This window comes from Nicotiana sylvestris, chromosome 6 (assembly GCF_000393655.2).
Source record: "Nicotiana sylvestris chromosome 6, ASM39365v2, whole genome shotgun sequence".
NCBI classification, from domain to species: domain Eukaryota; kingdom Viridiplantae; phylum Streptophyta; class Magnoliopsida; order Solanales; family Solanaceae; genus Nicotiana; species Nicotiana sylvestris.
The window spans coordinates 128,636,906-128,662,873 of NC_091062.1; the positions used below are offsets into that span (position 1 = coordinate 128,636,906).

The 25,968-nt window shown below is 36.8% G+C and overlaps 2 protein-coding genes across 3 annotated transcripts; both read left to right on the top strand.

Moving 5' to 3' along the window:
* The first annotated feature begins 783 nt into the window (after positions 1 to 783).
* LOC104237016 (mRNA-decapping enzyme-like protein) lies at positions 784 to 9,834 on the top strand. Of its 2 annotated transcripts, none has more exons than XM_009791081.2 (8): positions 784 to 1,096; positions 1,175 to 1,215; positions 1,323 to 1,372; positions 2,444 to 2,588; positions 3,185 to 3,241; positions 3,865 to 3,991; positions 5,384 to 5,857; positions 9,447 to 9,834. In XM_009791081.2, exons 1-8 carry the CDS (start codon positions 938 to 940, stop codon positions 9,501 to 9,503), a joined length of 1,110 nt encoding a protein of 369 aa, XP_009789383.1. In that variant the 5' UTR covers positions 784 to 937; the 3' UTR covers positions 9,504 to 9,834. The 2 variants fall into 2 exon arrangements, with proteins under 2 accessions (XP_009789383.1, XP_009789380.1); XM_009791078.2 differs by having other exon boundaries at positions 820 to 1,096; positions 1,311 to 1,372.
* A 701-nt stretch (positions 9,835 to 10,535) lies between these two features.
* LOC104237017 (photosystem I subunit O-like) lies at positions 10,536 to 15,070 on the top strand. The gene is made up of 4 exons (XM_009791082.2): positions 10,536 to 10,761; positions 10,934 to 11,006; positions 11,124 to 11,306; positions 14,897 to 15,070. The coding sequence occupies exons 1-4, from the start codon at positions 10,539 to 10,541 to the stop codon at positions 14,991 to 14,993; spliced, it is 576 nt and encodes a 191-aa protein (XP_009789384.2). The 5' UTR covers positions 10,536 to 10,538; the 3' UTR covers positions 14,994 to 15,070.
* Positions 15,071 to 25,968: the final 10,898 nt, after the last annotated feature.

The following is a 25,968-nucleotide window of genomic DNA, read 5'->3' on the forward strand; positions in this document are numbered from 1 at the left end:
AATACGCTTCCCTAAGAGCTTTATGATTATCGAGTATTTCCAAGGATAATAAATACCTGCATATCCTCAAATGATAGGTTAACCTTGTAGCTTTCATTTAATGTATTCAAGTCACTCGAGGTGTAGTCCTTGGTGTAGTTCATAGGCTCTGAAGACTGCTCTACTTGATTTTCAAAAAGGAGTGCAGTGTTGTGTAGAATAGTATCATTGAGTAATTTATCTTTAAAGGAGGGGGATTCCTGAAGAATGGATACACTATTTTCCCTTGGATCACTATTGATGGCGTTAGAAGTTGCTATATCTAGTGGTTTTGGGGGAATATGGGGAGTGGTTTGGGAAAAACTACAGTGGGTTCTAGTGTCAGAGAGAACTCCCCCTCTATTACCCTTTCTTCAATCTCACAACAAGTGAGTTCCTCACTTCTACACAGAAGGGGAGTATTTGGAATCCATCTAGCACTCCAAATGGGGAGCCGCAGTCATGCTTCACTGTCAAACAAGTTGAGATGGACTATCTTAACTTAGGAAAAGAAATTATTTATAGGAACTTTTTATTTTTTTACAAAAAAATATTGATAAAAAGACTTTTTATTAAAAACAAAGAGGAAAAAGAAAATGGGGAGCCGCAGTCATGCTTCACTGTCAAACAAGTTGAGATGGACTATCTTAACTTAGGAAAAGAAATTATTTATAGGAACTTTTTATTTTTTTACAAAAAAATATTGATAAAAAGACTTTTTATTAAAAACAAAGAGGAAAAAGAAAACTAAATACATGTGTCTGTACCCTGACCCCTGTTCGTCATCTCTTCCATCTCTCTCATCAGATATATACAGCAAAGCACAAATTTTCTTCAATCTGGAGCAATCCTAGGGTTTCTCTCACACTCGGAACCTCAGCTTACAGCTACTTTGCCGTTCTAAGATTCGGTGAAAATAATGTCACAGAACGGAAAATTAATGCCGAATCTGGACCAGAACAGCACCAAGCTCCTCAACTTGACCGTTCTTCAGCGTATCGATCCTTTCATTGAAGAAATTCTTATCACTGCTGCTCATGTTACCTTCTACGAATTCAACATCGATAACAGCCAATGGGTAATTCAATTTTCCGAATTTATTTATTTATTTTGCTCTTTCTATTTAATATAATCTGTAATTGAATTGCTTATACAGAGTCGAAAGGATGTGGAAGGATCTCTATTTGTTGTCAAGAGGCGAGTATTAGGAAACTCATCTTTAATAGATTATTTGTTTGATTTTTGATTTTGCGTTCTGTATTTTTCTATTTTGTGATGATTAATTTTTACAGAGGGTGTTACAGGAGTTCTCAACCGCGGTTTCAGTTTATTGTTATGAACCGACGAAATACAGGTCAGTTTCACAATTACTCTCCACTTGCATTTTGTGTTTGGTTGATTAGAAAGTATCTTGCTTTTTCCCTGTTGAAAGATGTTCATGAAGTTATACATGATTGACTATTTGATCCCGGATTGTACTAATACTATTTATAGCCTTTACTGCATCACAACAATGTAAATTACATGACATTCACTTTGGGTCAGAGGTAGAGTTACAGTGGTGGCGGTGGGGGAGGTTAAAAATCCTTTAACAAATAAGTACACAAAGATACTTATAAAATCCTTGCTTTAACATTTGGACCGCTCACTTGCTTCACTCAGATGTGAATTTTTAATATGAAGGCTCGTCTTTCCTTTTGAAGTCATTTAATTGGGTGTCAGTACGGATCCACAGAATGTTAATTGAATAAGCAGGAGAGAAGAATGCAGTTGGACTATCTTTGAATAAGAGGCCCCGTCTTAGAACATAAAATGCCTACTACGAGGAGGGGGGGAGGTTCTTACAACTCGCACCAATAGCAGGCAAATGATTTCTCCGTTGATAAAATTGGATACCTGATGTCACTCATATTCTTAATAAAATTTCTGGCTTGGGTGTTGACTAATTAGTTATCAAATTACTAAACCCTGTCCACAAAATATATATTCTGGCAGATGGAAATAACAATTCAATGTATTATTATTCAATAAACGAGAAGGAATGCACAACACTGAGGACTCTTTCTAACTTAGTTAATAAAAGAAAGAAAACCAAGTGTCCTTTCACATTTGCATGTTCCGAGGTAATTGACAGACACGAGAGATTTGATTCGACAAGCCTCCTTTGCCTTTCTATATGTGGCTTCACCACTAAGCTTTAGTTGAAACAACACTCAACACTTTGCTATTAGTGCCTCTGTCTTGGCGCTAAAACTCTGGGTTCCAATTCTACGAGTCATGCAGAAATGAGATTTGGCGTGTAAAGGTTCTCATATGAATGTCATATTTACTGATAAGTTGCAACAGAACGTTTGTGAGTTTGCCTTCAGCGTGAGTACGTTTGTTCAATTTTTGTGCCTTACAAAGAGTTCATTCCTGTGTGCAGATAATTTGGTGGAGGATCTCCTGGGGGATTTTGAGTATGAGGTCCAGGTTCCATATTTGTTGTATCGAAATGCTTCCCAAGAAGTAAATGGGATATGGTTTTATAATCAGCGTGAATGTGAAGAAGTTGCAAATCTCTTTGACAGGTAATATTTCTCAGCTTTTCTCTCCAGAAATGCTCCCTTTCTTCCCCACCCTCTTTTCTCTTTTGCCTTGGGTTGTCTTTTTGGTTCCAAAATGTATAGGGTGTTAATTCTAGGACAAAAGGTAGTTAAATTTGCATGATGCAGCATTTGAAGGACTCAATTGTTAATGCTTCTGATCATGATTTGGGGAATGCATATGTGGGAATATCTGTGGTTAGTAGATGATTCTAAGATATAGTGGAAAAATTGTTACTTATAACAGTCCTGAGTATAAGCTAATGTCTAATAGGTCATAGCGTAGTTGCAGAAATAAATTTAAAATATTTTAAAGCCTACTTGATGCTTTGAAGAAATAGTTCATAAAGTTAAGTTCAACTGTTAATTGAGGATTATATGGAACTGAGAATGCATGGAGCATTGGTGCCTAGTGTTGCAAACCAGCACTTCCAACAGCATACTAGTTAACTAAATTGTATAACCGGCTAATGAGAAGCAAAGGGATTAAAAGAAGTACCTTTCGGATCATCCCATGCATTTTATCTTTGATGATTAGCTTTTTAAACCTGTCAATAAATTTAGTGTTTGCTGGTGATCAGGATACTCGGTGCATATTCCAAGGTGCCTACCAAGTCAAAAGTACCACTGACAAAAAGGTATTTCATTTCATGCTTACTGGAATTAAGATACTTCTAGCGAGCTTTTCCAAATAAAAATAAAAATTTAAGATGTTAGGGTATTAAAACAACTTCAGCATTTTTACAATTGCACTTTTCGTGATAGATTTCTTGACCTTTGTATCGATTATTGAATTTCATCTTGACATTTGAAGAGTTGTGCCTAAGTTAAATCTTACTGAAAAGGTGCATAGTAGATAAATGTTGATGACAGCCAGATGAAGGGACTTGGTCAATCAGATATGTTTCAATTCCCAAGTCAACTCTTCAAATAGTAGAATTTTTTACCGCAAGTAAGCTGCCTGGTTTTGGGAGAAGTGTTAGTAGACATGTCTGCTTCTCACTCGATGCTTACCTGTCTGATTAACTTGATGAATGGCCTGATATTTGGTTGAAGCAACCAGGGTGGTAGGTTAAGTAATGAACCACAAGGTGAAGAAGGAAATTTTTAGGTCAACTTTAATCTCCCCACTCCCTCCATGTTAACTTTTCGGAGTAATCTCTTTCACTGCTAGCCATTTGCTCAATTTTTTTTGACTGATGCCAGTTGCTGTTAATCGGTTTCTGAAAGGAACTTTTGGTTATCTGCAATTTTACTACAGTGAATTTGAAGAGCTGGAAGCAGTTCCAACCATGGCTGTAATTGATGGTCCTCTGGAGCCATCGTCGTCTACTGCCTCAAATGCTCCGCACCTCCCCGAGGAAAATGCCTTTTTGAACTTCTTCAGTGTATGCTTTTTTTTTTCTCCCTTTTCTTTGCTCTTCTTCCAATATATCGTGTCTGTTGTGCAAGATATCTTAGTGAGGAATATCTTTTCCATGTGTCGGTGCCTTTTAAAGATCTTCAGTTACTCTTGTTGGGCATTTGTTTTCAGATCTTTAATTTTGTGTAGAACAACTTTTCTCAAGTATTAGTGGGGTATATGTAATATGCATTCAGTATGTTAGTCGAACAAGTGATAGCTACTCTTGTGCATTTTCAAGCTAAACCTGTTATTTCATATTTGACCCCAATATACAAGGGCATATAGGTACTTGCAAGCTGCATGTTTGTATTTAAAAATTAAAGCACTCAGTGTAGTCTAGGGGGTCAATGAAGTTGGTGGAGATCCATGAGGTCTCAGGTCAAATCCCAGTGGAGACAAAAATACTAGGTTATTTCTTCCCATTTGGCTTGCCATGGTGGACAGAGTTACTCGGTACCTATGCTGGTGGGAGGTAGCAGGGTGCTGAAATTAGTCGAGTGTGAGCAAGCTGGCCGAACACCACCGTTATTTGAAAAAAATATATATACAAGGGTAGAACACTGTCTATACTCTAGGTAATGACTTGGATGAAGTCTCAAGGAGTACTAGGACTTGAACTTAGGCCATGAATTGACCCTGAAGTAAAAAAGAAGATATGGTCCAAGCTTGCTCTGTGCAGTAATTTCCTTAAAAACATTAATTAGATATCCCGCCAACAGTTAATGATGTATGTTGGTAAGGAAAAAAACCATAAAAAACAACAACAACAAACCGAGTGAAATCCCACAAGTGGGGAGGGTAGTGTGTACGCAGACCTTACCCCTACCTTATGAAGGTAGAGAGGTTGTTTCCGAAAAACTCTCGGCTCAAAAAAAGTAAAAATGAAGCAATAGATAAACAATAGCAACAACAAGATAATAAGAGAATAGAAGCAAATGATACAACGAGTAATAACAGAGATCAAGGGATACTAAACTACAAGAATAGTGCCAATTCTGCTGATAATAATGACAAACCGTATAAAAACAAGGGACTAGGAATAGGAAAATACACGACTAGTACTAATACTACTGGTAAGACAAGGCGAAACTCTAGACTGTCTGTCAATCCATCACCCTAATTCTCGACCTCACACCTTTTTATCGAGGGTCATGTCCTCGGTAAGCTGGAGCAGAGTCATGTCATGCATAATCACCCCACCCCAGTTCTTCTTAGGCCTCCCTCTACCCCTCCTCTCAGACCTCCTAATCAGGGCATCAGTGTCTCTCTTCTTCACATGTCCGTACGTAATAAATACTTCTTAAAAGAGAATCAGCTGGAAATTTTGATTTTTACTATGTCTCATCTTAACTAAATTTGTGCTTTTCTTCTGCAGAATGCTATGACAATTGGGAATGCTCCGAGTACTACAGTTCCAGGGCAGCCATACCACTCATCTTCACCGGTCCTGCCTCCTCCTCGTCCTGCTGCTGCTGTTCCTCCCTCTTCAGCACCTGCCCTGATTCCATCTCCGCCTCTTTCAACTTCTTCCCTTTTGAGGCCCCTCCTTGATGCATCTGAATCAGACAGCAGTGCTAAATGGTCTTCAAATCTTGTGAAGCCATCATCATTTTTTGGTCCTCCAACCGCCTCCTCTCTGCTGATGCCTGCCGTTTCTTCATCTGTGCCCACTGCTCCCCCACTGCTTCCGCTTGGGAATCTCCAACGTCCTTATGGAGCTCCTTTGCTTCAACCATTTCCTCCGCCGATTCCTCCTCCATCTCTCACTCCTGCTTCTGCTCCTAACCCAAACTATGGACCTGTTGTTAGCAGAGACAAAGTGCGGGAAGCACTTCTAATGCTTGTTCAGGTATGTTTTCCTGAATTCCTTGGTTAGTTTGCTATGTTAAACATTCTTGAAGACATTAAATTTTTTTTCCCACCCACTGTCCCGTACCTTCGCCTTAAAGTCCCACCTTTGGGATGGGTTTTTTTGGGGGGGGGGGGGGTTCTTACCAAAATGATACAAATTAAAATACACAGAAGCCAGAAATTGATAAATAATCAAATAATAAGATAAGATAGCAAGGGTAGATCTAGAAATAGAAAATGAGGGGGAAGAGACTTAGAAGAAAGAAGGGATAAACTAACAATTAAACTAAAATTTAATTACTAGAATAAATCCATGGGAGAAGAGACATGAACTCATACATGGAAATCCACACATTGGATCAATCCAAGAAAGGTTCAAAGAGAGAAACTAGGGAACAATCCCCAAAACCTTACCCAACAAGGTAATTCTTCTATTATCCAAAATCTAGCTCTCTACAAATGAACTCATCTTATGCCTTAAAGGGAAAACTTGAAGCCCAAGTATTTCAATCATTGTAAGCATGGCCTAGGTCCACATGCTTGCGTCCACATCATCAAGATGGCTCACGTGATGCTTGCGTCCACGTCATCAAGGTGGTTCACATGTACGGTGGTCGCTGGACGGTGGACCAGTTCGTATCAAAAGGCGACTTCATTTTCAAGGCTCGAACCTGAGACCTCTAGTTAAGGATAAAAAGGACTTACCATCCCACCACAACCTCACCACAACCTTTGAAGATGAACGCATTCAACTTTAAGTAATCTACAGTTAATTGCTTTTGTCCTTGTAATGAGAGATTGGTATCGCAAGGTAAGGACACTGTGCTGAGAGGGTATACTAAAGGAAAACAATTGTTGTAACATGCATAGCTTTATGTGTAACAAGTCACATTGTGAATGTCAGTAAGAATACACAGCAATCACTTTTAGGACTTGGTTTTTGTAGCTTCTCTCATTTCCTCTCATTCTACATGACATAAGCTTTCATCTGGAGGCATATCTGGATGCCATTCCACTGAGAAGGATGAGACATTTACGCAGTGCAGGATGTCTATATTTATACCTTTTACACGTGTGTGTGTGTATGTATATGTGGTGTATCTGTGAACCTGTTAGCGTCTGGTTGCTCTTGCATTGGACATTTGACTAGCTAATTGGAAATTTACACCACATAGCACTAAGGTGTTGATTCGTTACATACTTTTTAAACTGTTATTCACGAAAAAGCATATGTATGACGTGACAGTCACAAGTAGTGGTGGAAAAATGGATAGAAAAAGCAGTTAGCTATCCATATTATGCACTAAAAAATTGGGTTGGATAATGAACTTTTTAAAAATGGGTCAAATATGGATAAGAACCATATTATCCACTTAAAAAATGGATAACCAATGGATAGTTATGGTTTTAACTTCTACATTTAAAGACTCAAATTGGGGGTTCTCAAGTTTGAGACTAGGAATTCTCCCAAAAGTGATCATATTCAAAAAGCCATGGATAATATGGATATCCATATTATCCGCCGGTTAGCCCATTTTCTATCCGTATTAAATATAGGTCTGGTCGAATAATTCATCCATTTTTGCATTACCCGTTTTGACCCGACCCGACCCCTAGTCACAAGTGTGAGAACAATGGGAGGAGATACAAGGGAGTTCACCATAATTGTGAGTTTATGTATGGATCTTCCTTGAGCCCGGTTTTCTTTACCAAAGTATGGATTAGGTTAGGAACTACAAAATGGGGTTTGATGGTGCATGTTATTCGTTGACGATATCATGTTAATTGAGGAAACCAGCGAGGGGGTAAACTAAATCCTGGTACTAGGAGAAGCACTCTAGAGAATGGGGGATTTATCATAAATAGAAGTGAGGTAAATAATAATATTGGAAATTTAGTCTTCACAAGAAGAACAATAATTGAAGTCACATTGAAGGGATCTGTGTTGACTAAATGCAGAAATTCCAGTTACCTAGGCTCAGTCTTCCAAGAGAATGACATGAAAGATGGAGAAGTGATACAGGAGCTTTATATGTGTAGAATGTCTATGAGTACAGCAATGTTATGTATGGACGAATATTGGGCTTCTTCACTGGATAAGTGTCGTATAAATGTAGATGTTAAGATGGATGTGCGTCATACAAAATTGGACAAGATTAGGAATAATCACATCAAGAAGAGCTGAAGAGGGTGCAAGTAGCACAAACATAGGATAATTGGAGGGGAAGTTGTCTGGAATAGTTTGCATGGCTGCGTAGTCCTTCAAGCGCATTTGGTGAGTACCAAGTAGTACAAACATAGGATAGTTGGTATTTTGTACAACAGTTTGTGCATTTTGCTTTAAGGAAATCAAAAGATTGATGACCTTGTGTTTCTTTATGAAGCTCCTTATTCCACTATCAAGATTTTCCCTATTATATGAATTTATTTGTGAATTCCTCCTCATCAGATTTTTCCTATTATATATGGTCCTATTTTATTGGTACTGTTAAAGCATGTTTGCATTTCAGTGATAGCTTAATACTTGCTTACAGCGGATTAACTCTCAATTCAGATGCTTTGAAAAGCCTGTTAAAATTTAATCCAAAATTCTTGATATGTGAAAATGAACATCAATCTGTAAAAATGTTAAAGTTCCTTTCTGCATAAAATCATTGGTCAACTAGCAGTTTTTATGTACTAGGTCTGAAATGATTCACTTTGTGGCTGGTGAAATAAAAATATTACTGGCATGGCGCTACGTATCAGCATGATATCATTGTCTTTGGTCCTTTACCACTCCAATAGGGAGGGAGGGAGGAGAGATTGGTCAACATTTAAGAAAGAAAGTAGTGTCAATAATACAGGAATGAACAGGACTGGATAAAAAGCAACAACAACAACGACCCAGTATAAATCCCACAAGTGGGGTCTGGGGAGGGTAGTGTGTACGCAGACCTTACTTCTACCCCATCCTCTTTCTGATGAAAGAACTGGATAAAAAGCATATTTCATAAAAGCAGATTAAGAAAGAACATTTTTTTGCACTACACCCTCGGGGTAAAAGAAAGGGAAGAAGAGAAGGATCATCTATGTGCTTGCTTGTGGACCCAAATAGTAGCAAAATATAATGGAAACTAAAGCTTTCTAACTGCTGTACAGTTTGATAGTGGCAGTCCATTGATACTCCTTAAAACCATAGAGGAAACCATAAATTTGTTGGCTTTTAAGAAGAATGTCTAATTAGCTCCTTGTGCTCTACCAAAACCACAGAATTTTGCAGGAGAACAGAGAAAAACTGTAAAATACAAGCATGCTGAGCAATATCTAAAGTTCTAAGAATTTGAGATGCGGGAACAATGAAAAGATTCTGAATTCAGTTATTATGAACTAGTGAGCGACTCTAGTAGATGAGGGGCTATTGTAGTAGCGTTCTATGCTCATGTGTTATTCTATTCTTGATAGAGTTGCTGGTAATGTTTGTATCTTTTTTTTCTTTTCCTATTCCAATTATTCTTATGCTTATTCTTTCCTGTTACAAGTCTTTATTTGATATGCTCTCTTCTGGTCTTTTCGTGCATCTGATATGATCTTTATTTCCATGACAGGATGACCAATTCATTGACATGGTATACCGGGCAGTGCTAAATGCTCATCATTCATAATATGAAGTGGAACTCTTCTAATTCGTCTAATGAAATACATTGTGTTTACTGGAGCGGAAAGAGGATCAAGTGATCAAGTGTATAGGGGGGTTCCTTCTGTTTATGGTGTCTGTGTGAGACCCGCTATGTATAGTTATAGTTTTTTTTTTGTTTTTTTGTTTTTTTTTTGTTTTTTTTTTATTTTTATTTTTTGCGTTAGTTTTTGGAGTTTAACCTCTCTGATATATAGTTGTTTTCGTTTGTGGGTTTTACCTGTCTGGACACTCCAATTTTGTTCCTTGTAATACTATTAGCGAGAACCATGTGAATGTGCAAACTATTCTTATGATGATCTTAGCCTGGTCCGGTTCAGTACAAAAAAATTAAGAAAACTAAAGACAACCTAGTAGGTACTTAGCGAAATTTTTCTTTACGAGTTCAAACATCAAAACCATATTCTTTATTAACATCTATAAGTGGATGCTTATTTTTTTTGTATCAAAATCTAAATACATTGTATCATCCAGAAAATGTGTTTGATTTCAATGATTTGTTACTAGTAATACGCTTTACCCATGACAAATCACTTGGTCCAGTATCATGTTTGGTTTTATCATCACAGGTAGTTAAAGCAATTAACATAACATGATTATAAATTAAAATATTTATAATTGAAATTTTAGTTATATAAAATAAAACATTTTAAGAAAAAAATCAATGATGTATACATGAATATTTTATTTAAACAATCTCCTATATTTACAAAATTAGCGCTTTTAACATTATCAGAAGTAACGGGAGATGTTAATCAAGATGATTATGTAAGCAAGTCATAATTTAAAGCATTTGTGTAATACACATATTTTTATTCATCTTAAATATGGAGTAAAATAATTATATATAATAACTGATGTCGGAGTTATTAATATGAGAATGAAAAATTGAAACCAAACACGGTTCCCAATAGGCAGTAAGTAGAGCCCATTTATCCAAAACACAGACCAGTTTATCCATAAAAATCCACATGGCAATAAGGCATTGATCAAGAGAAGGTCTATGAATTTTATGAAAGAGACAATCATACTTGTCACCACAGATTTCCCAAATATCTATGCTGTCCACTTATATAATTTATCAATAATTTTCTTCCATTCTCTATTCCTAGTGACACTAACTGAAATACTATTCAGAGAAGCAAAAATGGCAGCAACAATGTCCGCTGTTGTAGGCTTAGTTAGTTCATCTCTTTCTTCTCCAAAGAAAGCTTGCCTCAGCTCAGGTATAGATTTTCTGTTCCATCACCTTAAATTGATTGACAATGATAGGTAGTAATTCTTTGTAACAAGCCTGTCCTGAAAAAGGTATTAACATGCTATAGCCAGTTAAATTGAACTTATGGTGTAAATTTTTCAATGACGAATAATAATATCTCTTCTTTTTTCTCTTTACAGGCTTGTTGAAATCACCAGTGACAGCAAGAAACCCATTAAGGGTAGCACAAGCTTCAGGAGGCAAATTTACATGGTAAATGACCAAATAAGGTTCCATCCAATTACAATGGTTTATATATTTCCATTTTCTTTTCCCTCTGGGGGAGTATTTATAGATGATTAATTGTTTTTACCACGTGATGTTTTGAAGTAATTTTCAAAGAGATTGGCTGAGGAGAGACTTGAATGTGATTGGATTTGGTTTGATTGGATGGCTGGCTCCTTCTAGCATTCCAGTAATCAATGGCAAGAGTTTGAGTGGGCTTTTCTTTGATAGCATTGGCACTGAACTCTCTCATTTCCCCACTGGACCTGCTCTCACTTCTCAGTTCTGGTATATTTACTCTCAACACATTTTATTTCTGCCATTTATTAATTGAGTTTCCCAAAAGTATATATAGTTTAAATTATATATATTGATGCATGGTATACAATAGCTTATATACATAGTAGGTTAGTTACGCAGTATTATAATTATAAGGTTATGAGTGGAGTACTATTTATCATAGAGATTTATCTATAGTTATCTTGTCAGTTACCTAATTAACTGTTTATATATCTGTCTATACTATATTAAAAGCATGAACTCCCTAACTTAAAAGCTAAATTACCTAAATACTCTTCTAAATAATTTAATTATTATTTTTAGTTAAAAAAAGAAAAAAAAATGCCATGCAAAACACCCCAAACCGAATGGATGTGCCCTTTGATATTTATTAACTGGTGCAATATTAATCCTTTGATATTTACTTTTATACCCCTCTTATCTTAAAGACCTATTTTTACTATAACCAAAAAAATAAAAAATAAAAAAAGAAACTCCTACGAAGAGTCCTAAGCCAAAGTCACCAAACGTCACGAAGAGTCCAAGCGAACCTTCACCAAACGATACATTCCCTTCTTTGTATTTTCCTGTTCATTTGTTTATTAATCTTATGTTAAATAAAGACACTCCTTTATATCCTTCCACAAAGTCAAAATGTTATTAAACTTTAAATTTTCATTTCTCTTGAATCAAGCAATTTGTCTTCTTAAAAATCTAATTATCCTATTTAATAATATAAAAAAAATTTAATGCACCAACGTTTCATACACCTGTTTGAAATTGCTAACGTCTACAAACAGCCCAAGTGTCACCTATTTTTCATATGGTGCATGCTTGGGTTTCTCTGTTCATGTCTCTATTACGAGGGAAAGATTGTCATTAAACTTTTTGGTATGTTCGTCACTATCCTTTCTGCCAAAGAGATTCTCAAAATGAAATTTAAAGATAAAGTATTTCTTATTTAAGGTACGTTCATTCTTTGAATTATTGTTTCTGCAATTCTTTCTGACTCAAAATAATGGATACGTTTTTATCTGCTCAATTTGTTTATGCTATTTGTATGTAATTTTATTTTTATAGTCCGAATATTGCTCTGTGCTTTAGTTACTTAGTTTACCATTGGCACTGTGACCAATATAATAAATTTTAGCACATTGTTTCAAAGCCCTATAGTTATTGTTGAGCATTTAAACAAAATATTTGAGAATATAATAACAATAGTTGAACACCTTTATAGATACATTTTGATACATTCATATTATCGTTCTAAGAGAAATAAATTTGTATTGATCAATCCCTCTTCAGATAAATTAATCTTTTCTAATATCAGAATAATGTCCAAAAATATTTCCTCATGTTATCCTTTAATCTTTAGTTTTAATCATGATGTATGAAATAATACAAAGATATTATTCAATTTAACTTTATTTAGTTAAATCATCTCAAGTTTTTCATAACAAAACACTGATAAACAAAAACAGTTTAGGAGATCAAATAAAAAATGTAGCGTTCTAATTATAAAATTATAATAGTCTTTTTGTTGTTTAGTTGACTAGGGTTCCAAAATAGAAGAAATAGATTGAAAGGGTTTTTCCATATGTATAATTGATCGCACTTTAATATTTTTTTTCCAATGGTGGACATGTGATAGAGCAGATTTTCTTATTACGTAAGAAAAAAGGGTTTACCAATTTACTTATTGAAGAGATTTGACTTGGATTTCAGATTAAAATTTTTTATATAGCTAATTTTCATAGGTAAAGTTCCTAAAATTATTGGATTTTTTAAGAACGGAGAAATTAGGTAGTAACTTGTGTATTTAATTTTATCATGAGTGTGATAGGGTGGTAAGGATTATCTTCCTTAATCAAAGATTTTGAGTACGAGCTCGAGAATAAAAACTATATGGGCAGAAAACAATTTAATTGGAGGAGTGCAATTAAATGGTTTTAGCTTATAAAAGTTTCTTTTAAGTCCTGACAAAGTAAATGATTTTCTTTCTCTTTTTTTTTTTTTTTTTTTAATTCTAGGATTGGATTATAAGACCGCATAAGGTCCTCATTTTATATTTCACTATGTCTAAATTTGATGACATGACATTCTTTGATTTCCTTTTTCTTTCTTTCTGTTTTTTTGTTGAGTAATTAGATTTCTCATTAGCTTGGAATATTTATCTTATAGGAGAAATATGCATTTCAGAAAACATGCTAAGACTCTGAGGTCATTCTCTTTAAGTTCAAAACTGATTTGTCTTTAAAGCAAACTGAACATTGCTTTTTAATATTGTTGATGTTATGGCACTTAAATTTACAATGTTGAACGTCAGAAGCAAGTAGAGCTAGAAGATTTCTATGAGACTAATCACAAATAGTAAAGTCAAAGTAATAAATTAGGGAGAAAGTGATAACAATATCAGGTTCTACTCTTTAAATCTTTAACTGTTTATGAACTTTTGTGCTTTATGATTTTTCTAAAACTTGATTTCATAAATAATGTTAGGGTAGATCTCTTATGTGAATTGTGATGAGCTTCTACACGTAAGCGAGAGTTTTTGTTAAATCCCTAAATTCCTGGACATGGTGATAATTTGAAAAAAAATAATATTATTTCGCACGAGCCTTCTTTGTCTCAATGTTTCTTGCGCGTCTGAAATCTTCCTTCTTTTTTTAGATATCAAACAATCATATATGGAGTATAATTTAGTGGATTAAAGAAAAGAAGCAGATAGAAGTGAAAAATATGGGGACTATAATTGGTGCAAAGAGAGGAATTATAGTAAGATATATGGTAAAGGAATTATAGTTAAATCTTTCTTTTATTCTCCAAAGAAGGATAGTTACATGGTTGTTAAAGTAAAATTTTGTATTTCCTTTTGGTGTTTTTATTTCTTGCTCCATTTGGTACTGACTCGGACTTTGTCAATTACCAAATCTATCTTTCATATATTAAGTTGGAAAATTAGAAATTCTTTTAGGGTAATTCAATTCCCTAGAAGAAAGAGCACTTCTATCTGAAAATGTAGCTCTATGGTTTCTTTTGTAACTGAAATCATAGTTTCATTCACTCTGAGCATACTTACTATAGGTAGGAATGATGTTAAATAGTTTCAAGTTTAATGATTTTAAAATAAACTATGATTAATTGACAGCCGTGGCTTGATCAAATTTCACTAAAAATAGTTTTAGTATATTGGACTGCATTTGATTTGTACTTTTATTTGTATGTGTTGTTTACATTCACATAAAATACTTCTATTTGAGGATATTAGATACATCATAAAAGGTAACAAGCTGAGTAGCTTTACTTGGTATACACATGCAACGCACGTGCAACAAAATTAGTATATATATATATATACTTCTTAGGTTGTCGATAGAACTTAAACTCTTTAGAAAATCAATTTTCGATTTAGAACTACTGTGTTCTTAAAGCACCTCAAAACTAAGTTGTTTTTGTAATACTCTTACTTAAAAGTTTTTCTAGACAAGTTTGCATATTTTTGAAGAAAATCGAGGAAGATATATAGTAAAAGTTCATTTTATAGTTCAAGAAATTTGTTGCAATTTTAAATTGGATATATATGTGTGTGTTGTGGACAGGCTATGGTTGGTGTGCTGGCACTTGGGCTTGTTCATCTGCCTAACTTTTGGACAAATTGGATTCAAGGGACGGACTGAGGACTATTTCTCAAAGTAGAATATTCCCTTCTGAAAATTTGTGTATAAAAAAGAAATACGCTATTTCAGTTCCTTAGTATTGGTATTTTCCCTTCATTTCAGCATGTTATGAGCGTGAAATACCTTCTACTTTGCAAGTTTTTTCCATTTATGCGGTTATTGGTCCAACTATAACATATGATATTGTGTTATTAAACTGCATCGGTTTTCCGCGTGTACAACTTATATTCCTTTTTTAAAAAAAATAAAAAATTGTTAGCTTAAGTCAACATTCCTATTGAAACGAAGCATTGGAGGTCTCAGGCTGATTATGATCAGGTAAAAATTTACTCGTAGTTTACGTCAACTAAATGAATATATGATATGTGTGAAAACTAATTCAAAATTATAGTAGAAAATTTATATTGTTTAGGATTTAATATTTGCTAGTTTATTTAATTTACGTCTAAATAAAATTTATAGTCAATTTCATATAGGAATAAGTTTTTATGGTTGGAGTTAAAGTAAGTTCATACTATTATTAATAGGGGTGTTAATAACTATTTTTGTGTGCGAAAACATGGAAATTGTAGAGAACCTTCAAATAATTTGTTTTCATTCATATTAGTATCAGGGCCGCTATGATCTGGTAGAGACTAAAATTGATTTTTGTTGTTGGTTGCGGCGCTAACAATGTGCCGCCCGTCTGATCATGAATTATATTGACAAAATCATAGATAATTCTAAAAAAATTGAGTATTTAGTGAAAAGTTTTCGTACAACACAATTATTGAAAAAGTTCTTGTGAGCTTGCCAAAGAAATTTGAGTCTAAAATTTCTTCACTTGATAATTCTAAAGACCTCTCAAAAATTTTGGTTAATGATTTAGCTAATGCTTTGCAAGCTGTTGAGCAAAGCAAGGCAATTAGTGATGAAAAAACAACCAAAGAGGCCTTTGTTGCAAAAGATACCAAGAGAAATAACTAGAAAAGAGAATTTTTCACCTTTCAGTATATGCAAGAAAAATAATCTTGCTGAGACCGCCGGACAAATGATATATGCATGAAAAAAATCATGCTGAGAAGAATTGAGAAAAAATATTACAGATTTTAAAAAAAAGTTCAAATCGAACATTGCACAGGAGAAAGAAGCTTTTCTTTAAAAATTGGAGAAAAGTGGGCAATAACAAGTTAGAAGTTGGAGAGAAAGTGCTTCAACAATTGGAAGGTTGAACAACAATTGAAGGTGCTCTAATAAGCGAAAGTTGAAGAGGAAGTGCTTGAAAAATTGGAAAGTTGGAGAGAAAGTGTTTCAACAATTAAATTGGGGAGAAAATGCTCCAACAATTGAAAGTTGAAGAGAAAATGCTTCAACAATTGGAAGATTAAATAGAAAGTGCTCGAATAATTGAAGATTGAACAGAAAGTGCTTCAACAATTGAAGGTTGATGAGTAGTGCATCAACAAGTGAAAGCAGGAGACACGCGCTCCAAATGCATAAAACAAAAAAGTCACACTTATACAACTATAAATTATGGGAAAATATTGAAAAATTAGTTTAAAGTTGTAGTAGGAAATTTAAATTATTTAAAACTTTTTATTTGCTAGTTTAATTAATCCATGTCTAAACTGAATTTGTACTCAAATCTGTATAGGACTAAGTTTTTCTATTTGAGTTAAAGTAGTTTCGTACTATTACAAATATGAGTGTGTTTACCCTAAAAATTAGATAATAATTAAACTTATAATGTAGTTTTAAGGATACGTGATTTCACCTAATACCAATTGATGAATATGAAGATTAGTAATAGAAATTAACAATAAGATAAAGCAAACCAGTGTTTGAATGGAAGTTAACCTTCGAATTTGAATACCCTCGAACTGATTGGTGCAAAAACAATTAAAAATATAACAAGCTGATGAACGAGAATATAAACGAAAGAGAAAGTATTATATTGCTTTGATATCTGTGAACCACGCCCCTTACAAATGATAAGAACCCTCTTTATATAGTAGAGGAATCCTATCTATGGTACAATTCTAATTATAAAAGTAAATCGCATGATTACTAAATAACCGCCCTTGATTTGATCTGTTTCGAGATTTCCGCCATGATCTTCGACCAGTCACGAATATCTCGCATTTCCGTTATTATGTTGTCTTCGGTCTTGCTCGATGTCTGTTAGCTCAACCTCGATCATTATCGGTTTCAATCTTGCTAGGTATCTCAAATCCGAACTCGGTACCTTATCCTTGTGTCACAGTCAGATATGCTTCAGGGCTCATTCTCGATTCATCCTTCTGGTCTCAGTCAATTAGCGAAATTGGGTGGGCCCTGTTTTAACCGTATACAGATAGTTCCTTCATTTTTTGGAGTAAAATGACAAGAAACAAATTGAGCCCTCGACCTTTACCCCGATCTATCTTGACGTCATCATCGTGACGTAAGCGACATAGAGCACCAAAACGTCCCATTGGTTCGGATGTCGAGGTATTTAATGCCTGTCTGTCATTGTCGGCCACTACCGATTTTTGAACCATCGTCTCCAACCTATAAATATATCTTCCTTCTCTTGCCCAAACTTTACTTTCAATCTTCATATTCCTTTGCCTTTTATAGATTCTCAAGCCTTTCTTTGATTGTTTTTCCTGAAATATCAAGCATTTCAATCTTTGTTCTTCTTTGTTCACCAAAAACGAAAAATGGCTAAAACATCCAAAACCGTTCCACAGAAAGAGAAAGTTTCCTCGTCTCAACCAGCCGACAAGAAACCAGTGGTGGAGCCACGCCCTGAAGAATTCCTTCCTCCGCCGTGCGTTCTCGATTCTGACTTTAAGGTTGAAAAGACCCCCTCGGTTCCAGGCCGATGCGAAGAAATGTTGAGGTACATATGTACAATCACTAGTGATCTCCTAGATCAAGTTAAGAAGGATTGCAACTGGGCAAATAAGCACGTGGTGGTTCCCTTGTCTGAGGAATCAATCACCACGTATGAGGAAGGGTTTCTGAGTGTTTACTGTTACATCTCACATTTTTCGTACGTTAAAATTTCATCTTCAGTTAATTGGCGTAGACTCGGGGGTGAGATCATCTTGACATTAATGTATTTATGCTATTTATAACAAGCGATAAATAAGTGTCATGAAGGATAAAGGATGCACGAATTAGAGAAAACGAGTTTCGTTGAAAATGACCAATTTGGGATAAAATACGGATCAAGTAATAATACCCGATAATTATAAACTAGTACCATACAAGGTACCATATGACCACGGTAGTATAAGGTACAAAGTATATTAAAAATAAGTAGAATTTTAAGTAATTTGGGGCAATTTTTAAATTATACGGGTAATTAATTAATTACCGGGTAACCGAACATTACCCAATTAACTAATAAGTGGATAAGAATTAAATATCCCATCCCCAACCCCACGTGGCAGCTAGCCATGTTTAAAGGAATGACTAATATCATTCCTTGCTAAAGTGTCATTCCAAAAGTTTGCCTAATCAAAGTCTTTCACTTAAAGACTAAAATACACCATGCAATTTGATTTTCAAAAAAGGTTTCAAGATAAGACAGAACGGTAGGCATCTTGCAAACACTTTCAAAGTTTCATTCAAGACCAAAACGTGATTTCTTCTCAAAAAGGCATTAACTTAGGAGAAAAATCAGATTTCTATCATGAAGTAACGAAGATTTTTAGAATTTTAGCAACGTACAATCTTGCGGTTCTAAGGGAGTACGGTGTAACTTTTTCCAAGGATATCATACAGATTTTTTCCTACTCCAGGTATGTTAAGGCTAAGCCCTTATTTCATTTTGCATGATCTTGTCATTATATGATTTTGTTAATGAGCCATAAAGAAAAATTCATATCCCGGAATTTACGTATATTTGGCTAGTCTCGCAAATTACGTATATTTTCTTAGTTTTGTAAGTTACAATATTCTCCTTATTGGGACTTCATATTCAATTGAGTATTTTCTTCTTCCAGTCAAGAGATCAGAGAATTTACATATATACAGTATTAAAAGTATTTTCATTACCATCGAGCTATAATCGATGAGCAGGCCCCTATTGGGCAATCTCTGATCAGATGGTAAGTCATATACCGAGCCTGCTGTGGCCGAACGCCTATGAGCGAGCCCAGTTGGTCGAGATACAGAGCCTAGTATGGATGAGCGCTTATGAGCGAGCCTACTACGACATAACAAATATATATTTATACTAAGCCTTATAGGGCCGGACAACTACTTTACTCACTATATTGAGAGAGTTGAGTAAGTATTAGCTGATGAGCATATCTTCAGATTATCTTTGATCCCCAGTTGCTTTCAGTTATTATATCATCAGTTCTGTTTCATCTTTTAGTATATTGCCTTACATACTCAGTTGTCACGACCCAGAAATCCCTCCGAATGAGTCGTGATGGCACCTAGTCTCTAAACTAGGTAAGCCTAACATAAACTGAAATAACATTGATGCTTACTAACTTTAAATTAACCAACTCTGAATAAATCAAAATTCCCAAAACCGGTGGTACAAGTCACAAGCCTATCTAAGAGTAACTTCACAAATTAATACATCACTGCCCCGAAACAAATGAGTAAATGGAAGTAAATACAAATGAAGGTGACTCCGAGACCTGCGAACGTTGTAGCAGGTTTACCTTGAGTCTCCACCGCGACGACCCGCACAACTACTATCACTCCACCTAGATCTGTACACGAAAAAAATATACAGAAGTGTAGTATGAGCATACCACGGCATTGCCCAGTAAGTATCAAGACTAACCTCAGTGGGGTAGTGACGAGGAACAGTCAGGACACCTACTGGTCAAATAAAATGAACAGGATATGATAATAAAACATCAAGATGAAGATAACGAAGCGATATCAACCGCAAAGATAAAATCCAAGTACAAACAGTATAATCAATAAAGGAAGAACACGGGTAGTAACAAACGAAAACCAAGTAAATTAGATAACGCAAGCAATTCAACACTGACGTAATAGAGACGGAGGCAAGTAAGAATGTATCCAATTAAAGAAAACAATGGCGACTCAATCAATCACATCATGTTTAATACACCATCCCTACCATTTCAATCCTCGACTTCTCATATCATAATCTCAACTTTCAAACTTTCAACACATATGGCACCTCGTGCCCACATGTTTTCCGTCTCACTCCTAACAACAAAATCCACATGATATACAATACAAAATATCCTTACAAATGCACTTAACATGTTCAAGAAGTCCTATTTACTATAAATTAAATTTCAATTTCTAAATAAGTTTGGTAAATCAGCGAGAAAAGATGAAGTTATTTTTAGAAATCATTCAAGTAAGAAAGTACCCCTTTAAATTTAAGATACAACATCGGAAGAATTATTACCTTTAACAGGGGCGTTGATAACTTAAAACTTAGTAGAAATTCCTTTTTAAGAAAAAAATACAACCTCAGACGGTTTGAGGGGATATGATTGAGAAAACTAATTGAATTAAGGATGTATCAATTGTTGAAGTTTTAAGTATTGGAACGTATAAATAAATATATATAAATACGGTGAGGTATTGAAAACATTGTGGGTTCTAACACAAAGGATCACAACAATAAAGGAATTAACCATTTTAAACATTTGAATTGATAACAACAAATAAACACAGCAGCAGAAAGTGCACGACATCACCCTTCGTGCTTTTACTCTCGTTCTCACTATAAGAATCAATATTCACTTTTATTCTTTCTTGTTGCGGCGGGCAACCCGATCCCAATCATATATTTCTGTTGCGGCATGCAACCCGATCCAAAACATATAGTCTTATTGCGGCGTGCAACCGAATCCAAATCATATAATGATGTTGCGGCGTGCAACCCGATCCATATAATATTGTTGCGGCGTGCAACCCGATACATATAATATTGTTGCGGCATGCAACATGATCCCAATATATTATTGTTGTGGCGTGCAACCCGATCCATATAATATTGTTGCGGCATGCCCGATCCCAATATACAAATCAACACTAATCACGAAAGAATCCCGACAAGGGAATAATAAGGAAACAATAGTATCTCGGCAAGGGAGTCATCAACAAGAATAAAATACGTCCCGGCAAGAAAACCAACAATAATAATTAAATATGTCCCAGTAAGGGAATCAGCTATAACCAAACTTGTACCAACAATTAACTTCACAATGAAACCTCAACTACACAACAAGACATAATAAGCACGTGATAAGGCAATTTAGGGTCAATGTAACACGTAAGAATTAGAGGAAAGCTAACAACGTCATATGGAGCATATAGAGGCAATTTAAGCAACTAGGAAACCCAATCATAACCGGATACTTTCCACATAAGGACCTAAGAACCATAGAAGAAAATTTTCTACAAATAAGTCTGAGCACACACTCGTCACCTTGCATGCATGGACTACAATTAACATAGAAGACTCAATTCCTAAGGGGAAGCCCCCTACACAAAGTTAGGCAATATACTTACCTCAAAGACGACAAACCGATACTCTAAGATGCACTTCTCGAGTGAAAAGACCTCCGGACAGCTCAAATCTAACCAAATTAACTTTAAAGTACAAATAAAATACATAAGAGACCATTCCGGATCATAAAGTTTTAATCTTGATCAAATTCAAAAAAATCGGTCCAAAAATCGACCCACAGACCCACACTTTGGAACCCAACAAATTTTACAAAAACTGAATACTCATTCTGATATGAGTTCAACCATACAAATTTTATCAAATTCCGATACCATTTGGTCCCTCAAATCACGATTTTTTGTTTTAGAATTTTTCTTCAAAAACTAACTCCTTCCCCAACCCCAAACACAATTTAAATGATAAAAATAATGATAAATTCATAGAATATATTTAATTATAGTTGAAGAACACTTACCCAATCAAATTACGTGAAAAACCCACCAAAAATTGCCAAGAACCGAGCTCTAGAAGTCAAAATATGATGAAAATGGTGAAACCCTCGATTTTGGGATATATTCTATCTGCCCAGATTTTTGTGCATCACGAAGCGAACAGAGGACCGCGTTTGTGAAGAATAAAAGTTAAGGCTGCCAGGTCGCTCATCGCGAACGCGATGATGAGCTCGCGAACACGGAGAAGAAAAGCAGGGACCTACGCGAACGCGTAGGGAATGTCGCGAATGCGAAGAAGGAAAATGCAGGGCTTCGCGAACGCGAAGGGAGGGGCATGAACACGAAGAAGGATTTCGAGATGGTCAGCAACAAGGCATCGCGAATGAGAGAGGCTGTTCGCGATTGTGAAGAAGGATACCAGAAGCAGCAAAACAGCAGTTCCAAAAATGGGGAAAAATACCCGTAGCCCACCCGGAACACACCCGGAACACACCCGAGGCCCCCGGGACCCCGTCTAAACTCCCAAACAAGTCTCATAACCTAACACTGACTCGCTCGAGGTCTCAAATCACATCAAACAATGTTGAAACGACAAATCACGCCATGAATCGAACTATGAACTTCTAAATCTTCCAAATTCGAAAACTTGTGCCGAAACCGATCAAATCAACCTGGAATGATGCCAAATTTTACAGACAAGTCCAAAATGACATGACGGAGCTTCTCCAACTCTTGCAATCACATTCCGACCCCGATATCACAAAAGTTAACTATGGGTCAAACTTCTCCATTTCCAAACTTCAACTTTTCTAACTTTCGCCGAAATGTCTCAATTTACCCTACGGACCTCCAAATCCGAATCCGGACGCGTGCCTAAGTCCAAAATCACCATAAAAAGCTGTCGAGATCACCCACGACCCATTCTGGGGCCGTTTACTCAAAAGTCCAATTCTGATCAAATTTGCATTGTTTAAACTTCCAAAACTAGGTTCCTTCTTCTAGTTCAACTCTGATTCATCCGAAAACCGAGTCCAACCATGCACACTAGTCGATATACATAATGTGAAGCTGCTCGAGACCTCAAACTACTGAATCAAGCAAAATTGCTCAAAACGACCAGTCGGGTCGTTGCATCAGTACATTATTTCGTACTGACATCCCTTTGTGGGGCGCTGCATTTCATGCGTGCAGGTTCAGACAGACAGACGGGTCAACCTCCTCAGTAGGTGTTGCTCAAGTTCAGCTTTATCGGTAAGCTCCCCTTCTTTCGAAGTTTCCAGGTCTAGTAGTGTGGTGTATATCTTGTGTATATATGTATATAGGTTATGGGCAGATAGGGGCCCTGTTCCGATCACAGTTCATCTATCAGTAGAGGCGTGTAGACATATCCTGTCGGTTAGTATAGTATATTGGGCTTGTAGGCCCTGTACGTATATTTTGTTGGCCTATCAGTTGTAGTAATTATGACGGCCTTACCGACCTAGCTTTATGTTGACATTAGTCAGTATTAGTCTCCATTTAATTTTATATTTTGCATCAAACATTATCTTGTAATGTGACCCATAGCCAAAGTATGACATTACATGTTCAGAGTCTCTTAGTCACAAGTGGTACGCAAGGATAGATGAGGCACTAGGTGCCGGTCTCGCCCCCTGGGCTCGAGGCGTGACATTTACACCTAACCTTTTACATTGGGTCCTCTAGATCCAATTATCGTGGATTTCTGCAAGAAGTAAGAGGTCACCCTCGGCCAAATTCATCCTTCCTTTTGGAGGATAGTGATACTACTTTGATTTTTTGTGAGCAAGGTCGAGGGTCTTCTCTTCACCCTCAACCATCTCATTCGCCTGTATAGCCCCCGACTTTATCAGAGAGGATTTGTGAAGCTTCAGTGTCGGGCCAACAAGGCAGCCTTCTTGAGCATCGGTAAGGACAGGGACTGAGGTTGGATGGGCCGGTTCATCTGAGTAAAAACCTCGAACTTGATCCCGGCCAAAAGCATGCCATTTCCGGAGAAATGGACTATGAAACGTAAGTTTAATTCCATCTTTTAACTTCTGTTTACTATCTTCACTTTTTCCTCCTTTCTCATCAGCGTTTTATTTAACGCAACTGTTGCCTGGATGCCGGGTGCGATTCCCCATCTCGAGAACTAGATTAGGAGCCTTGTTTCGACATCGAAACATGCCGAGCGCATATGGTGCGAGTTATCGAAGGGTCGATAGGAGGCCCGAAACCATGGTAGGTCTTCGTGTAATCTGATAACTCCGACTACCGTCCAGATTTCTTTTTGATCTCATTTATCCTTCTTCTGTAGGTCTTGGGAAAGATGCTCCAATGAGGCCTCCGTCTGGTGAAGAAGAAAACTCATCCCCTGCACCGAAGTCGGCAAAGGAAAGCAAGAAAAAGGGCTTCGACCTCCAAGGGCCTAAGAATAAAGCGGCTCGAAAGTCCAAGAAGGATGTGACTCCCCTGCCCATGGAGTCATTTCAACTCTTAAGGGATGAGTAGGAAGAAGAAGAAAAGAAGGATGATTTCGATCTGTTTGGCTCTAACACGAGACAACATCGAGGGTCAAAAGGCCACCAGATCAATTAAAACCGAAAGTATTCTACATCGATCTGGTGAGGCCCAAGATGGGGATTCAGTTGGAGTCCCTAAGTTGACTGGAGCTGAAGGTACCTCACCTCGGGGTGAGAAGGCATCTGAAATAGCTGTGGAGGCCAGTCCCACGGCTCCTCAAAATAAGGAGAGCGCCCCAAAGGATCTGCCTGGGTCAATAGAAATCAGAGACTCCCCATAGCTTCCTTCATTCTCCAAAGAAGAAGTTCGGGAGGCTCGGGCCATTAAGACTCCTCAAGTAGAAGGTGACCTCAGAGGGGAGGACCTTTTCCGAGGTTATTTTTTTGGGGTCGATGATGCTGCTGGCTTAAGTGATTTGGAGATACCAAGGAGGAGCTTGGGCGAATCTTCCTCGAGCTTCAGATTGACCAGCCAATTTCCGGCCCCAAGTGTTAATCCCGAATGCAAACGAACAATCATTATTTTGATCTCAAAGGATGTGCAAGTTTTTTGCTACCCCCGTAGGGGTTGCTAGTTATCTTTGGAGTCTGGTCACTGAGGAAGACCAAGCTCTGCTAGACGAGGTGGGAGCACCATGTCTCATCAATGAGGCCCAGCAGGCTTTGAATCGGGTAAGCCCTAACTTTCTTTACCAATACCAATCTCCCTACTTGTGTTTTTCTTTTCTTACCTAATTTTTTCCTTCCATCGATGTAGGCCGAGGTGATTTATCATGAAGCTTTCTTTAGGTATCGAGGAGAGCAGAGCCAATATGAGGCCGATATTCAAGGTCTTACTGAGGAGAAAAATGCTCTCAAGCTTCTCGGCGAGAAAAATGAAAAAGAAGTCAAGGGCCTCCAAGCTGAGCTGGCCGCGGGTTAGAGTGAACAAAAAGAACTGACCGAGCATGTAATAAAAATCTTAGAAGCTTACGACATCGGTTGGGAAGTGATGGATAAAGATTTAATCTCATAGGTTCAGCGGCTACACGAGATGATCGGGCAACTCCGTGGGGAGGTAGATGCGGTGAAGGCGGAAACCATAGCGTGGAAGAAAAATATGAACCTCCTTGCTTCAGAGAAAGAGGATGCTCGAGCTTAGTTATCCTCGGCTGAAAGCCAACTCCAAGGAATGAAAGAGAAGAACTTGGCACAAGCCAAGAAAATTGAGGAGCTACAGGTCGGTTGGTCACAGAACTTGCTATGGCGAAATCTCAAGCTGAGACGGCTAAGGCCGATGCTGAGGCAATTCTGGCTGTCTACTGATATGACGTTGAAGCCGCTCAAGCTCGAGCAAAGGAAATTGCTAATATTGCTCAGAATTGAGCATACTGGGTTGCTGAGCTTGCCAAGTGCCAGTCTCGAAGGGAGACTCTCGATGAGATCCACGTTCGTGGCTTCGATCTTGCTGCTAAGATCAAAAATTCAAAAGAGCTTGAAGTAGAAACCAAAGTGTTGGTCTCTTTTGATGATGATGATTCCAGGAGTATGAGTGGGTCCGAGAGCGGATAAGACCCCGAGGATGAAGATGTTGCTCCTGGAGAAGTTTAA